This window comes from Saimiri boliviensis, chromosome 17 (assembly GCF_048565385.1).
Source record: "Saimiri boliviensis isolate mSaiBol1 chromosome 17, mSaiBol1.pri, whole genome shotgun sequence".
Taxonomy (NCBI): domain Eukaryota; kingdom Metazoa; phylum Chordata; class Mammalia; order Primates; family Cebidae; genus Saimiri; species Saimiri boliviensis.
In genome coordinates, this window is record NC_133465.1 from 7,417,578 (window position 1) to 7,443,275 (window position 25,698).

The 25,698-nt window shown below is 54.4% G+C and overlaps 3 protein-coding genes across 8 annotated transcripts; 2 read left to right on the forward strand and 1 right to left on the reverse strand.

Moving 5' to 3' along the window:
- Positions 1-3,283: 3,283 nt before the first annotated feature.
- BCL6B (BCL6B transcription repressor) lies at positions 3,284-11,584 on the forward strand. 2 transcript variants are annotated; one of them, XM_010339753.3, is made up of 8 exons: positions 3,286-4,131; positions 4,368-4,589; positions 4,696-5,055; positions 5,386-5,513; positions 6,759-6,923; positions 7,007-7,137; positions 7,255-7,392; positions 7,805-11,580. In XM_010339753.3, exons 1-8 carry the CDS (start codon positions 3,953-3,955, stop codon positions 7,919-7,921), a joined length of 1,440 nt encoding a protein of 479 aa, XP_010338055.1. In that variant the 5' UTR covers positions 3,286-3,952; the 3' UTR covers positions 7,922-11,580. The 2 variants fall into 2 exon arrangements, with proteins under 2 accessions (XP_074244208.1, XP_010338055.1); XM_074388107.1 differs by lacking the exon at positions 6,759-6,923 and having other exon boundaries at positions 3,284-4,131; positions 7,805-11,584.
- Positions 11,585-13,966: 2,382 nt separating this feature from the next.
- SLC16A13 (solute carrier family 16 member 13) lies at positions 13,967-18,919 on the forward strand. 3 transcript variants are annotated; one of them, XM_003929128.4, is made up of 4 exons: positions 14,022-14,735; positions 14,880-15,023; positions 16,321-17,058; positions 18,421-18,919. In XM_003929128.4, exons 1-4 carry the CDS (start codon positions 14,537-14,539, stop codon positions 18,618-18,620), a joined length of 1,281 nt encoding a protein of 426 aa, XP_003929177.1. In that variant the 5' UTR covers positions 14,022-14,536; the 3' UTR covers positions 18,621-18,919. The 3 variants fall into 3 exon arrangements, with proteins under 3 accessions (XP_074244207.1, XP_074244206.1, XP_003929177.1); XM_074388105.1 differs by lacking the exon at positions 18,421-18,919 and having other exon boundaries at positions 13,972-14,735; positions 16,321-17,979; XM_074388106.1 differs by lacking the exons at positions 14,880-15,023; positions 18,421-18,919 and having other exon boundaries at positions 13,967-14,735; positions 16,321-17,980.
- A 976-nt stretch (positions 18,920-19,895) lies between these two features.
- Positions 19,896-22,332, reverse strand: SLC16A11 (solute carrier family 16 member 11). 3 transcript variants are annotated; one of them, XM_039476534.1, is made up of 5 exons: positions 22,048-22,332; positions 21,586-21,793; positions 21,203-21,346; positions 20,271-21,038; positions 19,896-20,183 (listed from the first exon to the last, which is right to left on the reverse strand). In XM_039476534.1, exons 2-5 carry the CDS (start codon positions 21,785-21,787, stop codon positions 19,954-19,956), a joined length of 1,344 nt encoding a protein of 447 aa, XP_039332468.1. In that variant the 5' UTR covers positions 21,788-21,793; positions 22,048-22,332; the 3' UTR covers positions 19,896-19,953. The 3 variants fall into 3 exon arrangements, with proteins under 3 accessions (XP_039332468.1, XP_074244209.1, XP_003929178.2); XM_074388108.1 differs by lacking the exons at positions 21,586-21,793; positions 22,048-22,332 and adding an exon at positions 21,814-22,040; XM_003929129.4 differs by lacking the exon at positions 22,048-22,332 and having other exon boundaries at positions 21,586-22,040.
- Positions 22,333-25,698: the final 3,366 nt, after the last annotated feature.

Sequence of the window (25,698 nt, forward strand, 5' to 3'; positions counted from 1 at the left end):
AGGATGTTGGGGGGACGGTCCTGGACTAGCTCCCCAAATTTGGGGTCCTCAGATAGCCCCGTTTTTTCAGGAAAATTCCGTCTTTTGCCTGCCTCCCGCCAGCCCTGCTCTGTCCCGATGCCAATTTTGGAAGTCACTCCCTCCTTCCTCCTCCCCGTCTCTCCAGCACCCCCCCCACCACCACCGCTCGGGGGCTAGGGTCCAGGACACCTGGCTTCCAGACCTGGGGAAGCACTCTTCAAAGGGCTAGGGGCCAGGAGGTCAAGCTCATTGCCCCTGTCTTAAGGAAGCAGGAAAGCCCGATCCTCCCTTCCCCTCCCCCCTGGCTGGTCTCCGTGGTGGTTTAGGAAAGCCTGGAGGATTGGAATCTGCCATTGCTGTTGCACAGGCAGTTTTTTTTTCTTGGGTTGGGGGGGTGGGCGGTGGGAGGGAGAGAGGGGAGGAGAGTCGAAGAGAGAAGGGACCCAGGCGCGAGGAGCTGGCCTGGCTTACCCTGTAGCCCCGGCTGCCGTGGGGGAACCCCTCCCCCCATCTCACCCACACTCCCAGTCCTCTGTCTGCTTTCTGTTTGGGGCTCAGCCTAGAAAATTAGGGTACAAGAATCACCTACTGTACCCCACCAGCACCCCTCCTTGCCCCAGTTCCAACAGCACTGCTCTGATCAGGGGTGTCCACTTTGCCAAGAGACACCCCATTTTCCTTCAACTTCCCCCCAAACTAAGGTGTGCTCCCTTAAGAAAGCGGGGTTCAGAGTCTGAAACAACCTTTTCTCCTTCTCTTCTCCCTCAAGCCACGTAATAATAAAAGGAGACACCACACCCTTTCCAAGTTTCTCCCTTCGAATCCTGGGCTTATTTGGGGGTTCGTTAAAGAAATTTCCAGAATTCGGGGTGAGAGGGCACTGTAAGCAAAAGACATCCCAAACCAGGATCGTGCTCCAAATTAAGTGAACCCCCAAATCAGTCTCATATTTTGATTGTTCCTTCGCTTCACCAAAAGCATCCAGAGTGATAAACCCCCCACCCCCCAAAAAATAAGGACATCCCAGAACTTTAGTGTCCTGTCCTCCTGTCCCGCACCTTGTTTCTCCCCCAGGAAAAAGCATCTTGGGTATTCGTGCACACACAGGACTAGGCCACGTCAAAGTGAGTTTCCACAAGACTCAAATATAAAAGTTCGCTCCCCGCCTCCCCGGACCCCCAATCACAGAAAGCCTTGAACCTGCTCCCAGCCTCCTATATTCTACCTCAAACTAATTTTTTTAAACTCCAAATTGAATTTCCTGTCCCCCAAATCTAATCTGAGCCTTGAGACTTAGATGGCACCCCAAAATAGACTGCACCCCCAAATCAGCATGAGTACTTTGGCTCTGCTGATAATCCAAGATGACACAGATGAGCACACTCTCTAAATTCTGGGTGTCAGAACCCCCAGAACGAATGTAACCTCAAAATCAGCTCCGTATCTGAAATTTACCGTATAGGCCCTCAAAGGCTGGGTGCAGCCACCAGTGCTCGTAACAATCAAATCAACTCAACACCCCATAATAAACTGCCACCCCACAACTAACCAACCAAGTAATACTCCATCCTAATGCCCAAGGGACCCCCTAGTCTAATTCCCATCTCCAAGCTGGGCAGAGACCCGAGTAACCCTCACATGTCAAAGCCACCTCATCATCCTGAATCCTTAGTGGTCCCCAATTCCTGGTTTCTCAGCTGTTCTTTCATGCATTCAAATAAAAACACACTCCGGTCTGAAGTGGGGGTCCCCGGGCCTGATACCCAGCCCCACGGACCACGATCGGTCGTTCCTAGCCAACTGTACACTCTCCCCAACCCATATCCGTGAAGCTTCCGCTTTGCAGCTGGATTCAGCTCTCGCACCCCTGCTCCCAGTGAGCCTTTCCTTGCCTCCCCGCAAGCTCTCCTGAAACGGAATATGAGGGTGTGATCCATGCCCATCTCTCAGACCAGGGACTTCAAAGTAGGGCTGATAGCCCCCTCCTGCCCTCTCTCCCTCCTCCATGTCGTCTTCCCTTCTCTTGTTTACCCCACCCAATTTTAATATTAATGTTCAATTAAAAGTCACCTCCAAAGACATCTGGGTGGCAGTGTCTAGCTTAATTCGAAAAGAGATCCCGGAGTTCCATGTTCGGGTCCCGCTCCTTGTCTCACCCACTCCCCTGGCCCCCACAGCCCGCGATTTCTCACCTCGGGTGGGAACCCCAGCCTGAGGGGAAAGTCCCCTCGGTCTCCTAACTCTAACTCCCTCCGCCCAACCCGAGTCCCCTCCTAGGAGACAGAGGTGCAAAATAAACCCGCGCAAAGGGGCGGAGGCTAAAGGTTTTCAGCCGACCAGACCGAATGGATCCTGCGCCCGGCTCTGACCCAGCGCACCCCCGGCCGGGCGGAGACGAGGCCGGTGCTCGGCCGCCCCCTCGTGGACGGAGCCGCACACTGCCGAGCCTCGCCGACTTGCCGCGCTGGACCGCGGCGTCCCGCCAGCCTCCCCGCGCTGCCGACGGGCGGGTACCCGAGGCCCTCGGGAGCGGGCGCTGGGGGAGAGCGAGCGGGCTCTGGGCGGGACTCCGTCTCTCGGGGTCCCCTGCGAGGACTCAGAACCTGAGTCGGGAGCGAGCGAGGCCGGACGCCTGGGTCTCCCGAGCGTCTCGCGCCCTCCCGCCCCCACCTCGGGGCTTTCCCCACCTCCTCGAGGGGAAGCAGCTGGCGGAGCCGTCCGGTCGCAGGACAATGGAAGGAAACCAACTAGAAATCATATCCGCTCTCTCCCTACCCCGCCCGGCCGAGCCCCCCTTTTTGTAGGGCCCGGTAGAGGAGCCTGTCATTCACACCACACCCTCCCCCTGTCTGAGACCCCACGGGTGCCCACTGTCGCCTCCCCAAACCTGCTCTCTCGTTGGGCTCCCCCTTTTCTCCCCTAACCCAGTAAAACAGGAGGAGACGGGGTTGCTGTACGCACTTTGTCCTGCAACCAAGGTTGGCTCCTGGCAAACCCTCCCAAAAGCCAACACACCGATTTTCCCGGGCCCAGGCCTTCCGACGAGCCAGACTCCCGTACTTCCAACCTCGATATCCCTAACCCCCTCCCCAATTCCAACATCCCCGTCCTCGTGTCTACCTGCGGTGACCCAAGCCCCCCTACGTTACGACCACCCCTGGTTTCTGAGGTCCCGCCCTCGAGACGGAGACCCCGCCCTGGGCTTGCCATCTGGAGAGCGAGGGAGGAAGGAAGGATACAGACCCAGGCGTTCACCCCACCTCCACCCCCGCCCCCGACATCCCGGCCAGATAAAGGAGCCGAGGCCAAGAGGGGAGAGAGACCCCGCCCCCCTAAAGAAGAGAAGTCGCGGCCCCTGCGGGACGGGGGTAGGAACGAGAGACTGAGGGAGCCAGACTGCTGGGCCCCCGAAGAGCGTTGGGGCTTGTGGATGGTAGCAAGCCTGAGTCCCAGAAATTGGGCTACGCTAGGGACTGGGGACTAGACCGGAGTCGCAGAATTCCGTCGTTCGGGGAAGGGCGCTTCGGCTGGGATTTGGAGGTGTGTGGACGGCAGGCCGTGAGGTCTCTAGGTAGGCTCGGACGCTGGGACGCAGGCGAGCAGAGGGAAGTGGCGGTGCTGGAGGGGCGCTGGGAGTCGAACCCAGGGTGCTGGACGCGGGATTCCCCACGCTCAACAACGACGCAGCGGAGTGGAACCTTCAACTGGCTCCAAGCGCTGTGGGATCTGGAAGAGGCAAGCGAGCGATGGTGTCGTGGAGGGCAGAATGAGCAAGAAGAATTAGGAGGAAGGCTGCATGTGCCGGGGCTAGGGGCTGGAGGCCCGGGCTCTAACTGCACCTCGGAAGGAAAAGGCAAACAGACGAGGGAAGGCGTCCTAGGACTGCCTGGATCGAGCGCACTTTCCACGGCCTCTGCAGGCCTGCATCGCTATGGGTTCCCCCGCCGCCCCGGAGGGAGCGCTGGGCTACGTCCGCGAGTTCACTCGCCACTCCTCCGACGTGCTGGGCAACCTCAACGAGCTGCGCCTGCGCGGGATCCTCACTGACGTCACGCTACTGGTTGGCGGGCAACCCCTCCGGGCACACAAGGCAGTTCTCATCGCCTGCAGGTTCGAGGGGTGGGGCCTGCGGCGGGGGCGGGGCCAAATGGGAAAGGGGCGGGGCCCGACGGCCGTGGAGCGGGAATCCTAAGCCAAGTCTTCCAGAAGCAGGAGACCGAGTCCCAGAATTGGGGGCGGGGTGATCGTGAGGAGGTGGAACTTCTTCAGGGGGCGGGGCTTCCTAACACGGCTAGTGCCTCCCTTGCTTCCCCAGCCCCTAATAGACCCATCTGCTCTCTTTGCAGTGGCTTTTTCTATTCAATCTTCCGGGGCCGTGCGGGAGTCGGCGTGGACGTGCTCTCTCTGCCCGGGGGCCCCGAAGCCAGAGGCTTCGCCCCTCTCCTGGACTTCATGTACACTTCTCGCCTGCGCCTCTCTCCGGCCACTGCACCAGCAGTCCTTGCCGCTGCCACCTATTTGCAGATGGAGCACGTGGTCCAGGCATGCCACCGCTTCATCCAGGCCAGGTGAGAGCCTGGGTCGGCGTTCTCTGTGGGTGAGGTGGTGCCCCAGCTGTTAAGGGCAAAGGCAGAGACTGGGAGATGGCACTAAGGTTGATCACACTTTCCTCAGCTATGAACCTCTGGGCATCTCCCTGCGGCCTCTGGAAGCAGAACCCCCGACACCCCCAACAGCCCCTCCACCAGGCAGTCCCAGGCGCTCTGAAGGACACCCAGACCCACCTACTGAATCTCGAAGCTGCCGTCAAGGCGCCCCCAGTCCAGCCAGCCCAGACCCCAAAGCCTGCAACTGGAAAAAGTACAAGTACATCGTGCTAAACTCTCAGGCCTCCCAAGCAGGGAGCCTAGTGGGGGAGAGGAGTTCTGGTCAACCTTGCCCCCAAGCCAGGCTCCCCAGTGGAGATGAGGCCTCCAGCAGCAGCAGCGGCGGCAGCAGCAGTGAAGAAGGACCCATTCCTGGTCCCCAGAGCAGGTACAGAGTCTAGAACCTCAAGGATTTGTCAGAGCTGGCCTCAGCCAGGAGACAGAGCCATTGGGCCTTCGTGGTCAGGAGGAAAGGAGACGGGGTGGGTTTCAGAGACACTATCCCACCTTAGGGAGTTGGCCAGGGACCAGGTTGATCCAGCAGGGTGGTACTTTGGCAGTACAATGTACGTAGTTTATTGGTCAGTCTTGGCTCAGCCCCAGAGGGCAGGACTTTGGCTCCAAATTTCCTGGGAGCGATTCCCCCACTTTCCTGTCCACTCCCGCTGTCCATACAATCACTTTTAACCCTTTCCTCTGGGCCTTGCCATCTGCCTAGGCTCTCCCCAGCTGCTGCCACTGTGCAGTTCAAATGTGGGGCTCCTGCCAGTACCCCCCACCTCCTCATGGCCCAGGCTCAAGAGACCTCTGGATCCCCCTCTGAGCGAGCGCGTTCATTCTTACCAGGTAAGAGCAATTCTCTCCTGCCTTTTCTCCCATGACTGCTCCAGGCAAGCTTGCAGCGAAAAAGCTCCCCAGAAAGGCCTATTCCAATGGTTCCTAAACTTTACTACAAATTAGAATCACCTAGGAAGCTTTTAAACTCCCACCACCCAGGTCATGCTCCATAGATTGAAATATCTGGACATGGGAACGAGTCATCAGCATTTTTTAAAAGCTCCCCAAGAGCTTCCAATGAGCAGCAAAGTTTGAGGATTTCTGGCCTATCCCCTTTCGGGGCTGAATGTTCAGCCCAAAGCTTGTCAGGGACTGTCTTGCAAGCTGTCATCCAGAGGGGTACAAGTGAGGAGGAGATTTTAGCCAGGCACGGTGGCTCATGCCTCTAATGCCAGCACTTTGGGAGGCCAATGCAGGAGGATCACTTGAACCCAGGAGCTCGAGGCCAGCCTGGACAACATGGTAAGACCTGGTCTCTACTAAAAATACAAATAAAAATTAGCCAGGCATGGTGGTATACACCTGTAGTCCCAGCTACTCAGGAGGCTAAAGTGAAAGGATTGCTTGAACCCAGGAAGTGGAGACTGCAGTGAGCCAATATCACATCACTGCACTCCAGCACAGGCAACACAGCAAGACCCTGTCTCAAAAGAAAAATGGAGAAACAGAAACCTCCTCCCATTAGCAGGGGCCTCCACCTACCACCACTTTTTTTTTTTTTTTTTTTTTCTTTTTTCTTTTTTGAGACGGAATCTCACTCTCTCACCAGGCTGGAGTGCAGTGGCACAGTCTCGGCTCACTGCAACCTCCACCTCCTGGGTTCAAGCTATTCTCCTGCCTCAGCCTCCCAAGTAGCTGGGACTACAGGCATACGCCACCACACCTTGCTAATTTTTATATTCTTAGTAGAAACAGGGTTTCACCATGTTGGCCAGGATGGTCTCGTTCTCTTGACCTCATTCGTGATCCACGTGCCTCAGCCTCCCAGAGTGCTGGGATCACAGGCGTGAGCCACCTCGCCCAGCCACCACCACTGCTATTGAATAGATTAGCTGAGTACTCTGGAAGCGGACAGATATGGAGTCAGATATGGCTCATCTTACTATCTTATTTGGCCTCAAGCAAGTCAAATCAGTCCCAGAAGTCTTAACAATAATTGAGAAAACGAAAGCTGCAATGTGGCCTGAGGATTCACTAGTACCTAGACAGCCTTCATTAATTACTATGGTTGCCGTTACCCACACCCCTTGCCAGGAAGTGAATTTTTCAGCTGCCAGAACTGTGAGGCTGTGGCTGGGTGCTCATCGGGGCTGGACCCCTTGGTTCCTGGGGATGAAGACAAACCCTATAAATGTCAGCTCTGCCGGTCTTCCTTCCGCTACAAGGGCAACCTGGCCAGTCACCGCACAGTGCACACAGGTAGAGGAGGAGAGGGCCCTGGCATTCAAGCCCACAGCTGTCCTTGGGCAAATTGCCTGACCTCCCATCTTCCCTACCTCCAGGGGAAAAGCCTTACCACTGCTCAATCTGCGGAGCCCGTTTTAACCGGCCAGCAAACCTGAAAACACACAGCCGCATCCATTCGGGAGAGAAGCCCTATAAGTGTGAGACGTGCGGCTCACGCTTTGTGCAGGTACGAAACCAGCCTCCCAGCGGCCTCAAAGGCAAACCTGCAAGACGCGGGAAGGGCCAGTACGGAGGGTTCTTCTGTCTCTCCCAGAAACATGACTTGGAATCTCCACCCTCCCAGGTGGCACATCTGCGGGCGCACGTGCTGATCCACACAGGGGAGAAGCCCTATCCTTGCCCTACCTGCGGGACCCGCTTCCGCCACCTACAGACCCTCAAGAGCCACGTCCGCATCCACACCGGCGAGAAGCCTTACCACGTGGGTACCCGACCTGGCCTGCCCAGTGCCTTAGAATAACCTCTCCTTTGCCTGGGGGTGGGCTCCGAGAGGCGCAGGCCTTGCTGTCCCCAGATCTCTTAGAAATGGGCAGAGGCTGAAGAGTCCAAGCAAATAAGGGGTGGAGGCTGGGAAGGGGGGTGGACAGGTATAGAAGTTACGCTCCTCAGCTGGGTACTGTTTTCTCAGAGAGGAGCTAACAAGTGGGAAAACCTCTGCTAAGGTGGGGCCTGGCCCCTCAGCCACACCTGAGGATTTGGCAGGATGTGAGAGTCAAAGAGCTCACCTTCCCCTGGACAGTTCTCACCCGGGAGAGCTGGACAGCACCCCACCCTCCAACACCTAAAAGGTGCTTGTGGATGGGGCAGGCCCTGACCTGGCTGTCCTCCCACAGTGCGACCCCTGTGGCCTGCATTTCCGGCACAAGAGTCAACTGCGGCTGCATCTGCGCCAGAAACACGGAGCTGCTACCAACACCAAAGTGCACTACCACATTCTTGGGGGGCCCTAGCTGAGCGCAGGTCCAGACCCCACTTGCTTCCTGTAGCGGGGAAAGCTGCAGGCTCAGGCCTTGCTTCCCTATCAGGCTTAGGCATGGGGGTGTGCAAGGCCACTTTGGTATCAGAAATTGCCACCATCTGAATTTCTCGCTGGGGAGAGCAGGGGTGGCGGATCCCGGCTAGATCTGCCTCCGTTTTGCTGGTCAAAACCTCTTCCCCACGAGCCAGATTGTTCCTGAGGACAGAGCTAGCTAGGGGCCGGGCGAGGGGAGAGATGGGAGGTTCTGGTCTCCCTAAGGGAATAGCCCTCCACCTGTGGCCCCCGCTGCATTCGGTTTATCTGTAAATATAATTTATTGAGGCCTTTGGGTGGCACCAGGACCTTCATTCTGTTCCATGTCTCACTTCCGTCTTCCACAAGTGTGATCAAAAGTGACCTGGAACACAGAAGGTGAGGTCACAGCTCTGCTGGCAGAGATTCCTAGCCCTTGGCTCGCTCCTTTGGCTTGGGTGTTTTATATTATTTCTGTCATAACTTTAATCTTTAGAATTGTTCTTTCTCCTGTTTGCTTGTTAGTTTGTTTAAAATGGAAAAAGGGGTTCTCTGTGTCCTGCCCCTCTAATTCTAGGTCTGGAACCTTTATTTGTTCTAGGGCAGCTCTGGGAGCACGTGGGATTGTGGAACTGGGTCAGGAACCCTCTCTGGTATTCTGGATGTTGTAGGTTCTCTGGCAGGCTAGAAATGGATGTAGACATGTCTCTGTTCTTCAAGAGTGATAGGAACCATTGTGTTGAGCCTAAAATGGAGATAATAATAAATGCGACCTAGAGGCTGTGGGTGCGGGGGATTCCCTATCACTCCAGGTAGAGGCCGGCAGTTTTTTCTGCAAGATAGTCCAGAACCTAAACTGTCCGATTAATGTGGGCACTTGGGTTTGGCGCTGCTGTATCCATCTGTCATGGTAGAGCCCCAGCAGGGCTTAAGTTGAGCCCGTCATCCCCCCACAGGGGGCCTGTTCTTAGCACTGAGTTGATCGCTCCATGGGGGAGAGATCAGAAATTCCTTATCAGAGATGATGTGACCTTTTCTGACTCTGTCCACTCTCTATGAATGTTATGACCTAGGGAAGAATCATGAAACTCTTTACCTGGATTAGATGGTAAAGAGTCTTGACCCAGCCTATACTACGGAGGCATCTGGGTTTGAATGTTAATTGGGGTTCTCTCTACTGAGTTGAACCCCTTCTTCCTTTACTGGGTTTTGGACATCTTCTGGCAAGTGTCCAGATGCCAGAACCTTCTTTGTCTCTAGAAAGTGACGGTGCTTTGTAACCTTACCTTAGAAAAGCTGGGTCTGTGACCTGGTCTTCCCATCACTGCATTCCTGTCCAGAACCAGTGAATGCATTAGAACCTTCCATAGGAAAAGAAAAAGGGCTGAGTTCCATTCTGGGTTTGCTTTAGTTTGGTTGAGATTATTGTTGGCATTACAGATTTAAAAGATTGACTAACTGATAGGCCAAAGGCTTGTTCTAGTTGACCAAGTTTCAGGTAGGATTAAGGGGTTGGCTGAGGGGTGCAGTTTCTGGTGTAGGCCAGGTGGGTAGAAAGTTAGGAATGGGATTGTCTCTTGAATGGGTGGAGTCTCTGAAGTGTTAGAAGACGCGCTGAAGCCTTGATTTATAGTTCTGCCCCTAGCTGCCCTGGGGCCTATTTGATTATGGGACAAGGGTGAAAAGTAAGAAGCGCTTTTGAATTTCCGGGGGAGAACTTAAACGAGAAGTCAGTACTAGTGGCTCTCACCTGGGGACTAGTGAGAAAGCTGCTCTGGTATCCCTAAGGCAATAGCCCTCCACCTGTGGCCCCCATTGCAGAATTAAAGAAGGAAGAAGGGAAGGTAGAGGAGTATGTAAGAAGGAACCACGGTTTCTATTTAGCAGATTGGATGGAATAAAGAAGCCTTTCTGTGCTGCCTGCTGTGTCCTGGGTTCTTGCCTGGTGAGGGAGTGGAGGGGTGCTTGGGGACAAGGGAAGAGAGCTCTTCCTCCTGGATAACATCTTGGATTCTGTACCGTTCCCCTGTCCTGTCCCACCAGACATTTGAAATATTCCTCGTTGTCCCCTTCCCTGCCCTTGCCTTCCTGCTCATTGTGTAGGAACTAGTGACTTCATGAAGTTTCTCCGGAGCCACCTGCATCCTGCCGCTCTGAAGTCACTTCCTGCCTGAGGTGTGGAGGCGGCAGGGAGAAACCAGGAAGCCGCTAATAATACCAAGAGGCTGGGGCATGCATCTGTGAGGGGGATCTTAATTCTCGGCCATGCCTCCACCACCAAGGCAAAGGGCTAGGATTTGGGTCCCCTAAGGACCACAGCGGCTGGAGGTGGCACTGAGAAGAGAGTTGGAACCAATATGCCAGCCCACCTTCCCGCAGCAAGGGGATCCTGAATCTATCCCTGGTCCAGTGCATGCATCTCTCCCACCCTTTCCCCTGTCCTTTGTGTTGCTGGGTGCATATCTCTGTTCTGCCCCACAGGCAGAGGTCGATTCTGATGTTACCTTCCTCGGGGCCTTCCAATTCCTCATCTGTGAAAAGTTAGTTAACATAATCTCTGCAACTCCCTCCAACACTGAAAGTTCGTGGTTGTCTTAGTCCATTTTCAGTTGCTTATTACAGAATACCTGAAGCTGAGCAATTTATAAAGAAAAGGAACGTATTTCTTACAGTTACGGACACTGAAAATTTTGCCCAGGGTCAAGTGGCCACATCTGGTGATGGTCTTCTGGTTGGTGGGGGCTCTCTGCAGCACGGGATATCACATGGGGGGTGGCAAGTATGCAAACACTGCCAGCTCAGGTCTCTCTCCATCTTCCTGTAAAGCCACCAGTTCCCTTCCCATGATAACCCATTATCCATGAATGACAGAGCACTCAGGAGCCAATCATCTCTTAAAAGCCCCAGCTCTCTGGCCGGGCACGGTGGCTCAAGCCTGTCATCCCAGCACTTTGGGAGGCCAAGGCGGGTGGATCACGAGGTCAAGAGATCGAGACCATCCTGGTCAACATGGTGAAACCCCATCTCTACTAAAAATACAAAAAATTAGCTGGGCAGGGTGGCACGTGCCTGTAATCCCAGCTACTCAGGAGGCTGAGGCAGGAGAATTGCCTGAACCCGGGAGGTGGAGGTTGCAGTGAGCCGAGATCGCGCCATCGCACTCCAGCCTGGGTAACGAGCGAAACTCCGTCTCAAAAAATAAAAATAAAATAAATTAATAAATAAATAAATAATAAAAGCCCCAGCTCTCAATACTGTCATGTTGAGGACTAAAAGTTTACATATGAATTTCTGGAGGAGACACGAACTATAGCATTCTGCCCCTGGGTCCCCAAAACTCCTGTCCTCACATACATTCATTCCCTCCCCATAATCCCAAAGTCTTAACTCACTGCAGCATCAAAGTCTCATCTGTGTTAGTGAAATCAAAACCAGTTACCCGCTTCCAAGATACAATGATGGGAACAGGCATAGTGTACACATTCCTATTCCAAAAGGGAGAAATAGTCAAGAAGAAAGGGGTGAAACAGGCCCCCAAGAAAGTCTGAAACCCAGCAGAGCCAACATTACATCGTTTGGCTGGGGGGCCGGGGGCTTGAGTCTCGCTTGTCACCCAGGCTGGAGTGCAGTGGAACAATCTCGGCTCACTGCAACATCTGCCTCCCGGGTTCAAGCGATGCTTCTGCCTCAGCCTCCCAATTAGCTCGGATTAGAGATGCCTGCCACCACACCCAACTAATTTTTGTATTTTTAGTAGAGATGGGGTTTCACTGTGTTGGCCAGGCTGGTCTCAAACTCCTGACCTTGTGATTTGCCCTCCTCAGCCTCCTAAAGTGCTGGGATTACAAGTGTGAGCCACTGCGCCCGGTCAACATTATATTTTAAAGGTAGAGAATAATCTTTTTTGACTACATGTGGTATCTTCTGACACAGGGTGGAGGTTGGATCCCCAAGGCTTTAAGCAACCCAGCCCCTATAACTTTGGTGAGTGGGCTGGAGTCTGGTGCCTGAAGCTTTCCTGGGACTGCATACTGCCTGTGACTCTGAAGTTCTGGGGGCCCAGTGGTGGTCCCGCTCCCACAGCTCCACTGGGCATTGCCCTACTGAGGACTGCATGCACTGGCCTTGGTCCTATGGCTCCACCAGGGATTACCCCAGTGGGGACTCTGCAGTGACCTCACTTGCCCAATTCCAATAGGCATTGTCCTGGCAGGCACTCTCAGAGGCAACTTCACTATCACGTTTCTGTTGGTCATTGCTCTGGTGGGGGCGCTCTCTAGTGGCTCTGCCCCTGTGACAAGTCTCTGCCCGGGCCCCTAGGCTTTGAACAACATCCTTTGCAACCTGCGTGGGGTCTGCCAAGCCTTCACAGCTCTTACATTCTGCAAGACTGCAGAATTAGCACCACAAGGATGCAGCCAAGGTCTATGATTTGCACCTTCTGGAGCTTCAGTACAAGCAACACCTGGGGCCACTTAAGCCTCCACCAGGCTGGTGGGCCGCAGACTGTTACACTGGGGCATGAGGGAGCAGAGTCCTGAGGTAGCCCTGGGTGGTGGAACCCATGGTGGGCCTGTCTCCTGAAACCCTCTGTCCTCCAAGGCTTCTGGGCCTGTGATGGGAGGGCCAGCCTCAATTAGCTCTGGAATGACCTCAGGGACTTTCTTCATTTTCTTGAGGAATAGCACCTGGCTCCCTTTCACCCATGTTAATCTTTTTCTTTGACAAGCAGTGGCTTGGCCACACCCTTGGATTCATCTCCTGAAAATGCTCTTTCATTCTCTACCATACCACGTGGCCAGGCCAAGAATTTTCCAAATTTTTCCACTCTGTTTCTCTACTCTCTATGAGATCACCATAAGCAGTTAGAAGAAACCACACCACAGCCTCAGCGTTTGGCTGGTTAGAAATTTCTTCTGCCTGCCAGATACCCTAGTGCATCACTCTCAAGTTCAGCCTTCCATACAGTCCTCGGGCATGGACACAGTTCAGCCAAGGTCTTTGCCAGTTCCTAACAAGGATGGCCTTTACTCTAGTTTTCAATACCTTGCTCTTCAGTCCCATCTGAAACCTCATCAGAATGGCTTTTACTTCTATATTTCTTTCTTTTTTCTTTTTTTTTTTTTTTTGAGACGAAGTCTAGGGCTGTCTGTCACCCAGGCTGGAGTGCAGTGGCACAATCTCGGCTCACTGCAACCTCTGCCTCCTGGGTTCAAGCGATTTTCCTGCCTCAGCCTCCTGAGTACCTGGGAGACTACAGGCATGTGCCTAGGAAGCTTGGCTTATAATGAAGGAACAGGAAATCCGAGTCATTGGTGTTATGGAGAATGGGAAGGACTGCGGTGGGGGGCGTTGGGCGGTGTTAGCTAGGGGCCTGAGGACCAGTTGGGTAGGAGAGAGCTGACTGCTCCAGTGGCCAGGGTCATAGTTTGTCTCTTTAGTCTCTCCCACCATGAGATCAAAAAAAAAAAGGTGGTTAGGAAGTGGCTGTTACTAGAGGGCAGAGGAAAAAGTTCCAGCGCCAGTGAGGAAGAGGTAGGTGGTGTTGGCAGGGCCCTGTGTGAGCTTACAGCCGCCCTTCCTCTCCTCAGTTATTTTTGGTCTCTGTGACCTGTAGGTTTCCTGTTAGTGGGACCAGAAGGACAAGAACGAGTTCCCACTACAGAAATGAACGCTGGCAGTCCAACCGATTCCCCTTCTCTCTTCCCTGAGCCTTTGAACTTCTCAGGGATCCAGGCCTCTAGACGCGCGTGGACAGGGCTGCGTGTTAGTAGCTTCGGGCGCTCGGACAGACACTCAGTCTTGAGTCTCATCTCATATCCCCTCCCCTACCCCCAACAGGGCCTTGCAATTCCGGAACACCTCATCAAAGCAAGACAGTGCGTTCCTCTCCAGAACCAGTTTACCCACCACTAACCCTTCCGTGTGTGGGTCTGGCTGCTAAAATGAGGATGAGTCGGCCCGCTAGGTGAAGGGGAGACGGAAGCACCCCGGGAGCTTCCTGGCAGTCCCCGCATCACGTGGGGCCCAACCCAGTCGGCCTCCTAACTCCCCTTCTTACGCATGCGCCCTTTCCCCGCGCGGGTCCCAACAAAGCCTAAATCCCGCCCTGCCCGGGAGCCCGCGTCCTGATTGGCTCGCTCTGGACCGGGATGTCGGCCCGGGTGGTCCGGCGCCGACACCCCAGCGATAAAACAGATCTTCCACACCGAGACCCGCGCGCCCCAGGGGTGTGGCCCAAGCGCAGGTCCGCCCTCTGGCTCCCAGCCAAACACTGAGTCGGGATCGATCCGGCGCCAGCCTGGACTAACTCAGCTCCGATCCCGGGGAACCACGCCCCCGGGAGCCCACTGCCTGGCCAGCGCGGGCCTGGTCTTCAGTCGTACATCGCCCCCACTTGGGAAAAGGTGCATGGGCCTCTCGCCGCCTCGTCGGCTCCTTCCTCTCTACCTGCCTGTCCAAACCCTCTCGGCCCCGAGCCACCTGGCTGTCTGGGTGCGTGTGCAGAGGTGCGGCGTCCGGAACCCGGCTCCCGCAGAGGCTCCGGGTAGCAAGCAGCCCTGTTGCCGCCCAGATGGTGCGTGCGGCCGAGCCCCCCGACGGGGGCTGGGGCTGGATGGTGGTACTCTCGGCATTCTTCCAGTCGGCGCTGGTGTTCGGCGTGCTGCGCTCCTTTGGGGTCTTCTTCGTGGAGTTCGTGGCGGCGTTTGAAGAGCAAGCATCGCGCATCTCCTGGATCGTCTCCATAGGAATCGCGGTGCAGCAGTTTGGGAGTGAGTGCTGTGCCTGGATCTGGCGGACTTCGACCCTCAGAAGGGAGAGGGAATGCGGGGACCGGAAAGGGGAAGGCGAGGGGTGGGAGATGCAAGCGGGGAGACGCCCGAGATCTTCTCGCAACGCCCCTTCCACTTCCTCAGGCCCGGTAGGCAGTGCCCTGAGCACGAAGTTCGGGCCCAGGCCGGTGGTGATGACTGGAGGCGTCTTGGCTGCGCTGGGGATGCTGCTCGCCTCTTTTGCTACCTCCTTGACCCACCTATACCTGAGTATTGGGTTGCTGTCAGGTGAGAGCCTGCGCAAGGGCAGAAGAGTCAAATGCTTTAGATGGCTAGACGGTCACCTCCTACCTGCTTCTTTCAAAAGGTTCAGGGAGAGGCTGAGGGAAAGTTTGGCTAGCACCTGTGCCCAGAAGGCAAATCTTAAAAGGAATGACTAAACCTACAAACGTGGTGAGAAACTAGGAAATTCAAAGATGATGAAACCTAGCCGGTTGCTAAACCGACAAACATGGTGAGGAATTAGGAAATTCAAAGATGATGAAAACCGGCCAGGCGTGGCTGCTCACGCCTGTAATCCCAGCACTTTGGGAGGCTGAGGCAGGCAGGTCCCTTGAGGTCAGGAGTTCCAGACCAGCTTGGCCAACATGGTGAAACCCTGTCTCTACTAAAGATGCAAAAAGTTAGCTGAGCGTGGTGGCACATGCCTGTAATCTCAGCTACTGGGGAAACTGAGACAGAAGAATCCCTTGAACTGGAAGGCGGAGGTTGCAGTGAGCTGAGATTGCACCACTGCACTCCAGTCTGGGCAGCAGAGCAAGACTCTGTCTCAAAAAAAGAAAAAGAAAAAAAATGAAACCAACTTACAAGCCCAGGGCTAGTTGGCCTGGAGTGTAAAAGGAAGAATTACTATACTATGGTGCTGGGTACTGTGACTGTGAAATCGATATCATTATTCTATTTACAGCTGAGGAAATGCCTTAAATCTTATACAACTTGGCAAATGAAGGTTACACCGCCAGAAATGGTAGAGCCCAGGTCTAACTGCAAAGTTCTGTGCTAGTTTCCTTACAGACTCTGTCTCTAATCCTCACAATCCCAAAAAGCGTATTATTACATTTTGCAGTTGAGAAGGCTGAGGCTGGGAGTGTTAAGTAAAATACAAGGTTACACAGCTAGAAAATGTCCAAACCAAGACTGTATCCCAGGTCTGTGGGACGCCAAGTTAAGTACTACATTCTGCTGCTGCGCAATGTGGGGATTACCGGGTGCCCTGAGCTCCCTAAGAGTTCCTAACCCCGACCAGAACAGTGGCTCATGCCGGTGAGCACTTTGGGAGGCTGAGGCGGGTGGATCATGATGTCACGAGTTTGAGACCAGCCTGGCCGATATGGCGAAACCCCATCTCTACTGAAAAAAAAAATACAAAAAATTAGCTGGGTGTGGTGGCATGTGCCTGTAATCCCATCTGCTTGGGAGGCAGAGACAGGAGAACTGCTTGAACCCAGGGGGCAACAGAGCAAAAAAAAAATTAAAAAAAAAAAAAAAAAAAGAGTCCCTTACCCCACTTCTTCCTTTTTGACAGGATCTGGCTGGGCCTTGACCTTCGCTCCGACCCTGGCCTGCCTGTCCTGTTACTTCTCTCGCCGTCGATCCCTGGCCACCGGGCTGGCACTGACAGGCGTGGGCCTCTCCTCCTTCGCATTTGCCCCCCTTTTCCAGTGGCTGCTCAGCCGCTATGCCTGGCGGGGTTCCCTACTGCTGGTGTCTGCCATCTCCCTCCACCTGGTGGCCTGTGGTGCTCTCCTCCGGCCACCCTCCCTGACTGAGGACCCTGCTGTGGGTGGTCCCAGGGCCCAACTCACCTCCCTTCTCCATCATGGCCCCTTCCTCCGTTACACTGTTGCCCTCACACTGATCAACACTGGCTACTTCATTCCCTACCTCCACTTGGTGGCCCATCTCCAGGACCTGGATTGGGACCCACTGCCTGCTGCCTTCCTCCTCTCAGTTGCTGCTATTTCTGACCTCGTGGGGCGTGTGGCCTCCGGATGGCTAGGAGACGCAGTCCCAGGGCCCGTGACACGACTCCTGATGCTCTGGACCACCCTGACTGGGGTGTCACTAGCCCTGTTCCCTGTAGCTCGGGCTCCCACAGCCCTAGTGGCTCTGGCTGTGGCCTACGGCTTCACATCAGGGGCGCTGGCCCCACTGGCCTTCTCCGTGCTGCCGGAACTAGTTGGGACTAGAAGGATTTACTGTGGCCTGGGACTGTTGCAGATGATAGAGAGCATCGGGGGGCTGCTGGGACCTCCCCTATCAGGTAAGTGGAATGGGGTTTCTAGGGGATCAGGGCTGCCATGTTGCACAGCTAGGGGAGCCTATTTTGGTTCGTTGTGGGTTTTTTTTGTTTTTTTTTTTGTTTGTTTTTTTGCAATGGAGTCTTGCTCTGTTGCCCAGGCTGGAGTGCAGTGCCATGATCTTAACTCACTGCAACCTCCACCTCCTGGTTTCAAGCGATTCTCCTGCCTCAGCCTCCCGAGTAGCTGGGATTACAGGCTTACGCCACCGCACCCAGCTAGTTTTTGTATTTTTAGTAGAGACAGGGTTTCACCATGGTGGCCTGGCTGGTCTCAAACTCCTAGAGGTGATCTGTCCACCTCAGCCTCCCAAAGTGCTAGGATTAGCTGGGATTACAGGCATGAGCCACCACACCCGGCTGGGGAGGCTACTATTCTCATTACAGTGTATGTAAATACTGTACTCTGGTGTAGTACAGTACACAGCCTGCATGGCCAACCATAGCATCCCTGAAATGGTCCAAGGGGCAAAGAACGTGGGGCCAAGAAAGTCTGAGTGCAAAGACAAAGAGAAACTAAGTGGAACCCTTGGCAGGGCACCTACAGCTTGGGTTTTCAGAAGACCTGGCAGAACCTGGCCAGACATAGATGTAGCATTCCAGTGTCTACCTTGACCTTGGGCCCACTGGGCCCTAATCTGGGTGTCTGAGGCACCTGGTCAAAGGTCTGCTGGCTCAGAGTGCCAGAACTTTCAGACCCTTATCTCCTCTTACCTATTAACTCAAGGTTTAGAAAGGCCACAGTTGGCAGAAAGAAAGACACAAGTAGGCCTGATTCCATCTGAATCTCCAGATACCTGCAGGTGGTTTGGAGGTCCTTTCTGAAGGCAGGGAGGTAGTTGAAATTAACTTTTTTTTTTTTTTGAGACGGAGTTTCGCTCTTGTTACCCAGGCTGGAGTGCAATGGCGCGATCTCGGCTCACCGCAACCTCCGCCTCCTGGGTTCAGGCAATTCTCCTGCCTCAGCCTCCTGAGTAGCTGGGATTACAGGCACGCGCCACCATGCCCAGCAAATTTTTTTGTATTTTTAGTAGAGATGGGGTTTCACCATGTTGACCAGGATGGTCTCGATCTCTCGACGTCGTGATCCACCCGCCTCGGCCTCCCAAAGTGCTGGGATTACAAGCTTGAGCCACCGCGCCCGGCTTGAAATTAACTTTTGAGGCCCTTTTGGGAAGCCAGAGTTCTCAAGTTTATCCAACTAGTCCATGGGAGTTCCAACTCCTCTGAGATGAGAAGTCTTCCCTCCACCCAAAAATGTGTTTGAGCTATCAGCCCCAGCAGACAGAGCACCCATGTGTATCTGTTTTCCTCTCTTGGACCTAGGCTACCTCCGGGATGTGACCGGCAACTATACGGCTTCTTTCGTGGTGGCTGGAGCCTTCCTTCTTTCAGGGAGTGGGGTTCTTATCACCCTGCCCCACTTCTTCTGCTGCTCAGCTGCTACCTCCAGGCCCCAGGACCTTGTAACAGAAGCACTGGACACTGAAGTTCCCCTGCCCAAGGAAGAGCTGGAAGAGGACTGAACTCCACAGGGTCAGGCCCAGAAACTCAGAGCGTGACAGCGCCAGGTCTTCTGTTGCCACGTCTTGGCCTCCACAGAGCCACAGTGCCTTAAGATCCCCCTAGAGCAGGCCTGAGGCTCCTGCAAAGTGTGTGCTAATCCCTTGTATTTTCTTGAGGACTCTTATTTCTCCTCCTTGAGTCCCCTAACCTTTTCTAAAGGACCCAGGAGTTTTTAAACATCCAGGAGTTCCTGCTTCACTGAGCTGTGAATCAACTGTGAAAATCAAAGGCCAAGAGACTTATCATGTTTTGTATACTATCTCTAGTGTTGCCTCCTAAGTTTCTTCTCTGAACACTCATGTTTGGGAAACAAGAATGTCCCTTTGAGATAAAATCAAATAAGAAAATTAGATAATAATCACAACCTCACAATGAGCTGGGGCCCATATGCTTGGGCTGGCTGAATGGAGTCATGCCCGGGAGTGGGGGAGCGTAGCCAGGAGCTCTGATGACCCAGGGCATTTTAACCCTGGACTCTGCTCTCCAACGCACTGCATACCTCCCTCTTCCCTATTATCCTTGTGGCTTAGAAAAGAAACAGAGAGTGCTGAGGACACAGTATAGATGTGCAGATAGCTTTGGAAAGAGCAGATAAAGCTGAAGTCTGGGCCTACGATTCTTGTATTTCCCTCAGGCCCATAGAAGGAGATTGAGGCCGGGCTTGGTGGCTCACGCTTGTAATCCCAGCACTTTGGGAGGCGGAGACAGGCAGATCACCTGAGGCCAGGAGTTCGAGACCAACCTGGCCAACATGGAGAAACCTTTTCTCTACTGAAAATACAAAAATTAGCCAGGTGTGGTGGCACACGCCGATAATCCCAGCTACCCAGGAGGCTGAGGCAGGAGAATCGCTGGAACCCGGAGGCAGAGGATGCAGTGAGCCGAGATCGCACCACTGCACTACAGCCTGGGCGACAGAGCAAGAAGATTGAAATGCAGGGGAGAGTCAGTCTGGGAGGTGTGGGTACTAGAGTAAGAGACATGAAGACCGGGCAGATAGCACCCACGAGCAACCTACCCCCAGCCCCAGGAACAAACTGAAACTGGCGGGCAGACAACTTCTCAAAGCTTCCCTATTACAGCGAAGACTTGGGCGAAGAAAAAGGGGTTGGCTGGACAGACAGTAACCCTTCCTCATTCCCAGGGCCTTCTGGGAGGCTGTTCGTCTGAGTCAGCCTTTCTGGCTGTTTTAAGTAGAATGTTTTCAGGGTCCTAGGTTGGTGAACAGTTGGAGGTTTCAGGAAAACCCAATAAAAATTCTTTATTGGGAGAGGGGCTCAAACACTAAAATAATCAGCAAGTGGTATCCAGAGTGGGGTGAGGGCCTCCTGGGGAGAGTGAGACAACCTGGGGAGTGGGAAGCAGCTCCCCACTCTCTGGGGGAGGCATGGCTGGAGGGGAGGCTGGACCACAGGAAGGCAGCGCCCTGGGCAACCCTATGTAGATGAAGCTGCCGGAGACGATCAAAGAGCCAGACACGAGGAAAGAAATGGTGAAGTCTCCAGTCTCATCCCTTAGGAAGCCTGGGAGGATGAGTAAAGGAATTCAGAAGCCTTGAAGTCCAGGGGCAGAGGATAGTTGTAAGTGGATCTACAGGCTCAGGTCCTTACCTGACAGAGGGGGGCCCAGGAGCGCCCCGAGGCTCATCAGCATCAACACCAGCCCCGTGGCCTGCACCACACCTTCGATGCCCACCAGCCCAGGGAGGACACCGAAAACCAGCGGGGCATAACTCCCGGCGCTCAGCCCATAGGCCAGAGCTGCGGCCAGCAGGGGACCCCCCCAGGCCTCTTCGCCCCCCGCCACAGGCACCAGTCCCACCACCCACAGCCCCAGCCCTGTCAGAGCCCCGAACACGGCCAGCAGCCGTGGGAGGGGCACCCAGCCTTGGTCTGCCAGCCAGCCGCAAATTAGCCGGGCACCCGCATCCCCCACCGCAGCCGCGGCCACCACCAGCGCTGCCCCGTAACCCCCTAGGCCCCAGTCTAAAGCATGGGGGGCCAAGTGAGCGTAAGGAACGAAGTACCCGCCGGCAACCAGGGCTGTGCCTAGAGCAAAGATTGAGAAGGCCCGGCGTGTGAAGAGACCCAGGCCAAGGGCAGCTAGCGGGCTACGCGGTGGGGCTGGGGGGTCTCCAGGAAGGGCCAGGGGTAGCAGCAGGGCACCGCAGGGGGTGAGGTGGAGGGTGACCGCGCCGAGGAGGAGCAGAGCGCCCCGCCAGCCGAAAGCGTCGAGGAGAAGCTGCACCGCGGGCGCCAGGAGCACCGAAGAGGCCCCGTTGCCGGTGAGCGCCAGCCCCACCGCCAAGACTCGACGGCGGGAGAAGTATCGGGAGAGGGTGCCCAGGGTAGGGGCGAACACCAGGGCCCAGCCAAAGCCTGCGAATGAATGGGAGGAGATGAGGCTGGCCCTGGGGACACCCGCCCCTGCATTCCCAGCCCCACCCTCCGCACCAGGCCCCACCTCGTTCGTTACCGCAGGTCCCAACAAGCTCCGGTCCCCACCTTCACCCTGAACGACGCGGGCACCCCACTTCCCTCACCAGCGACGAGGCCCAGGCCGAGGTAGAGATGCAGCAGACTGCTGGCGAAAGCCGAGAAGACAAAGCCCAGCGAGGCGACGACACCGCCAACCATCACCACCGGGCGTGCCCCCCAGCGCGTGCTCAGGGCGCTGCCCACGGGGCCTGGAAGGGGGCAGGGTCAATGGAAGACATGCCCCTGGGCCCCCAAACCCTCTCCAACACTTCTCATTGGCTGTTTGCCTCCCTCGAACTAATGATTCCTTTCCTGGACCTAAAGGTTTACTCTTCTAGAGCCGGTAGCCCTTTCTCAGGTTGTTGGATAATCACGTGGGTCTCCCATCCCTCCTCCACTCGCAGCCCCTCCACGCCGTTCCCATCTCCCGCCTCAGGGTCCCCCTCACTGGCTGCCTGCTGCACGGCCAGGGCGAGAGCGCTGATCCACGCAGTGTCCTGGGCACTTCGGTCAAAGTGTTCGGCAAGGTCAGGGAAGGCCAGGCCCAGCGAGCGCAGCAGCCCATAGGACAGCCCGTTCACAGTGAAGGCTACGGCCACCACCACCCAGCCCCAGCCCCCGTCCGGGGGTCCGGCGGGCTGGGGGGTCATCGCCGTCTGCGGGGGTGGGGAAACACCTGTGAGAGAAGCCTCCACGCCTGTGCTTTTGCTGAGCTGGCATCCCTGAGATCCAGCCTCTGGCTGCTAGTCCGGGGTGGGCCCGTCACCCCGAGAGCGACGGCGCGGGGCGGAGGGCGCCGGAGCCAGTCCACCGGCTGGAACTCCCGGGTCCACGCGAGGCACCGGGATGGGGACAGCCAGATCCCCCAGGCCCAGGGCTCCCAGTCCCACGCACACTCCTTCCCCCTTACCCGACCTCTCCGGGGGCGGTGCGGGGAGGGGAAGGGCGAGGAAGGGCTGGGCCCGGCTTTCTCTCCGCTTCCCAGCCGGGCAGGGGCCCCAAAGTGGAGCGAGGGCAGAGATGGAGCCCAACTTGGACAAGCTCTCGTGGTAAACAGAAATCACCCAGGGGCCTGAGCCACCTGGGACGCGGGGGGTATGGAGGGCGGGGGAGAGCTGTGACAGCCAATCAGCCAAGCCGCCGGTGAGGCCAGACTCCAGTCCCACGGGGATTGAATTATGTACACACACAATCCTGAGGCAGCGGCGAGGAACGAATGCCGCGGGGCCCTGCCCACACCCATGCACCTGCCTCCTGCTGCGCACAGGGGAGACACATGGATTGCAAACGCCAGCAAGCCCGGGGTCCACCGCCAACGCGTGGAAATAGAAGTGGTCCCAAAAGCCTGAGGGGATGAGTAGTTTTGTTCTCGGGAATGTTGCTGAGGACCAGGTAGATCTCGGATATCAAATCACAGACCTCCACTGCGTGCCTGCTCTGTGCTTAAAATAGCAGGTCCACAGGCCAGGCGCAGTGGTTTACGCCTGTAATCCCAGCACTTTGGGAGGCCGAGGTAGGTGGATAACCTAAGGTCAGGAGCTCGAGATCAGCGTGGCCAACATGGTGAAATCTCTTCTCTACTAAAAAAAAAAAAAAAAAAAAAAAAAAAAAAAAAATTAGCCAGGCGTCTAGTGCACGTCTGTAATCCCAGCTACTTGGGAGGCTGAGGCAGGGGAATTGCCTGAACCCGGGAGGCAGAGCTTGCAGTGAGCCGAAATTGCACCCTGCACTCCAGCCTGGGCGACAGAGATTACCTCTCAAAAACAAATAAATAAATATAAATAAAATAAAAATGACAGGCCCTCAAGGACAGAGGGATGAAACAGGACTCCCTCGATGTGAGGACCTGCAATGTGCCAGGCACTGTTTACACATGCTATCCTTTCACCTTATGATAACCCTGTGACCCTATGAAGGTGTCTGTAGGGAGGAGATCCCTTAAACGCCGAGGCAGAAGCCACAAGCCTCAGCCTATTTCCATCTAAATAATGAAGAAGAAAGTAACTGGAAATATAATCGTGGTAGTTATTAGTTATTCATAGGTGATTTGAATTCTTTTACTCACGCCTCTCAGGTCGGAAGTGTGAACCTGGGGCGGGATTGTGAAAGAAATGACCCTAAGGCAAGATGCTTTAAGCTTTCCTGCATCTGTGTGGTGCTGTGCTTCAGTGGTCACATCCCATGTCTACTTTGATGTTCCCTTTCTGTACCTATTTCCTTTTTTTTAGACGAGATCATCAGTAAAAGTAATATAAATCTTTTTTTTTTTTTTTTTTTTTTTTTTGAGATGGAGTTTCGCTCTTCAGGCTGGAGTGCAATGGCGTGATCTCGGCTCACCGCAAACTCCGCCTCCTGGGTTCAGGCAATTCTCCTGCCTCAGCCGCCTGAGTAGCTGGGATTACAGGCACGCGCCACCATGCCCAGCTGATTTTTTGTATTTTTAGTAGAGACGGGGTTTCACCATGTTGACCAAGATGGTCTCGATCTCTTGACCTCATGATCCACCCGCCTCAGCCTCCCGAAGTGCTGGGATTACAGGCGTGAGCCACCGCGCCCGGCTAAAAGTAATATAAATCTTAATGTCTTTGTTCTTTCTTAACAAGTATGGAAAAGTGCTGATGCATTATGCCCCTTACCTCATCTTGGCTACTAGAAATTCCTGAGTCCTACCCGTACAACACGTGATGTACTTGACCCTATCACTGCCACACACTATCTACCCTGCCCCCAATTGCAGACCACCAAGGCCACACCCTACCTACCCTACCCCCAGATTTGCAACGCCATAAAAGTCAGAGTGTCCTGGCATTTGGGGCGACTGCCAAACTCCAGGCTTTGGTTGGCAGTGAACCAATGGGCCCAAACTCTCTTTTCTCTATCTCTGTGTCTTGTGTCTTTTATTTCTACAATGTCTTGTCTCCACATCAGCAGAGAGGGGCTCAAAGGACCCTGTAGGGCTGGACCCTACAGATGTCATCTTTTATTTTATTTATTTATTTTTTTAGACGGAGTCTTACTCTGTCGCCCAGGCTGGAGTGTAGTGGCAAGATCTCAGCTACTACAATCTCTACCTCCTGGGTTCAAGCAATTCTCCTGCCTCAGCCTCCTGAATAGCTGGGATATAGACACCTGCCACCATGCCCAGCTAATTTTTTACTAGAGACAAGTTTTCGCTCTCTGGCCAGGCTGGTCTCGAACTCCTGACCTCAGGTAATCCACTTGCCTCAGCCACCCAAATTGCTGGGATTACAGGTATGAGCCACTGCACCCGGCTGGTGTTGTTCCTGTTTTACAGATGCAGTAACTGAAGCTCAGAGAAAAAAAAAAATGGTGTAAATATTTGAATTTAGGTTTGTCAACTGTGGGACCTCCAGGGAGAATAATCCCAGTGCCGAAACAAAATCTGGCAGGGTAAAAGGAAATGTCCTGGAGGCGGATTGCTGCAAACTACCCTGAAAAGGGCGGGACCATTGCAGGGACAGAAAACAGGATTCTAAAACAAGAGACCACAACAGCATGCCAGGCTGGAGAAACCGGTGGGGCCACTTTCCTAAGGTGTGTCTTGAGATCCTTGAGATCAGAACCTCTAAACACCTAGGTTAGAATTTTATTTTTATTTCATTATTTATTTTTAGAGACAGGGTCTTGTCCCGGCCGAAGAGCAGTGGCACCATCAAGGCTCACTGTAGCCTCGACCTCCCAGGCTCAAGCAATCCTCCACCTCAACCTCCCGAGTAGCTGGGACTACAGACTCCACACCACCACCCCTGGCTAAATTTGTTCACTTCTTGTGGAGAGGGGGGGTCACAGTATGTTGCACAGGCTGTTCTCACGCTCCCGGACTTAAGCAATCCTTCCACCTCAGTCTCCCAAAGCGCTGGGATTACAGTCTACCATACCTGGCCAGGTTAGAATTTTAAAAGCAAAGTAAGAAATCAGATCATTGAACCCAGGTATTGATTTTTTTGAACCATTTTATAGAAAATGTCCTTTTTTACAGAGTAACATTGCTTTACCTCAGCTGTTTGAATTCAGAGATGTGTTCTTTGGTTTAATTATTAAACAACGTGATAGAACATTCAGCAACGTAAGCTGGGATCATGCATACACCGAGCCACATGATGGCAGTATGTCCTAATCGTTGGGAAAGAATCTGCATGTACAGACAAGAAAAACAGCTTCTTGAAAAGCTAAACTGTAAACCTAAAAAACACAGCATGACCTTCAATGACTCTCCATCGCCTATAGAGGGGAAACATTACATTTCTGTACTTTTACAATAATCAAAGTTAGACCGAGGTTACCATTTCAAACCATCTCCGCCCCTCCCTCTGGCACCCTCCCATCAGCCACTCTCTCCTCTGATCTGTGGACATGCCTAGATTTTTCTCGCTCCTCAATTTTTGTATGTGTCATGCTGTCTGCTTGAAATGCCCTGGATGGAGTATAGGAGTTCGTAAAGGTTTAAGGTCCTGACAGACACAGCTTAGGAGAGTGGCTCCACCTGTCTCCCCAGCCTAGAGAGCTATTGTGAAAGTCACCAGGGAGGCAGAGCCAGCAG